Genomic DNA, 572 nt, shown 5'->3' on the forward strand with positions numbered 1-572 from the left:
CGCGGGGCCCAAGTCCTACCCTTCCCTTCTGCGCACACAGGCCCCACCTCCCCCCACACGTGGTTTTTCTGGGGAGGGGGGCGTCTGGTCTCCTGTCCTGTGATCCCCTGCTCTTCCAGGCCACGGGTGCCGTCCTCGTTTACAGCCTGGCCGGCGCGGGGCCTCAGGCAGCCCCGCCGCCGGACACCCCCCGGCCTTCCCCTCCCTTACGCTGACTGACCCCTCTCCACGCAGCTGCCCAGCGGAAGACTCTTCCACGCGGCCGCCGTCATCTCGGACGCCATGTACATCTTCGGGGGCACAGTGGACAACAACATCCGAAGCGGGGAGATGTACAGGTTCCAGGTGGGTGGCCTGCCGCGGAGAGCCCGGACGCCGAGGCCGGGGTGGGGGCGGGCGCTCGTGGGCCGGGACGGCGGGCTGCGCCGCGCCGGCCAGCAGCGGGGTCTCTGCTCGCAGTTCTCCTGCTACCCCAAGTGCACGCTGCACGAAGACTACGGGCGGCTGTGGGAGAGCCGCCAGTTCTGCGACGTGGAGTTCGTGCTGGGTGAGGTAGGTGCCCCCACCTGCCC

At 70.3% G+C, this 572-nt stretch overlaps 1 protein-coding gene across 1 annotated transcript in view; it reads left to right on the plus strand.

The window, feature by feature from the left end:
* LZTR1 (leucine-zipper-like transcription regulator 1) overlaps positions 1-572 on the plus strand; it is a gene marked incomplete at its 5' end in the record, with an annotated part of 12,297 nt that overhangs the window by 7,883 nt on the left and 3,842 nt on the right. The window contains 2 exons of the mRNA XM_010834215.1: positions 224-345; positions 460-547. Coding sequence (XP_010832517.1) covers positions 224-345; positions 460-547 — 210 coding nt within the window. The remainder of the gene's footprint in view (positions 1-223; positions 346-459; positions 548-572) is intronic.

Source organism: Bison bison, unplaced genomic scaffold (assembly GCF_000754665.1).
Source record: "Bison bison bison isolate TAMUID 2011002044 unplaced genomic scaffold, Bison_UMD1.0 scf7180017845397, whole genome shotgun sequence".
NCBI lineage: Eukaryota > Metazoa > Chordata > Mammalia > Artiodactyla > Bovidae > Bison > Bison bison.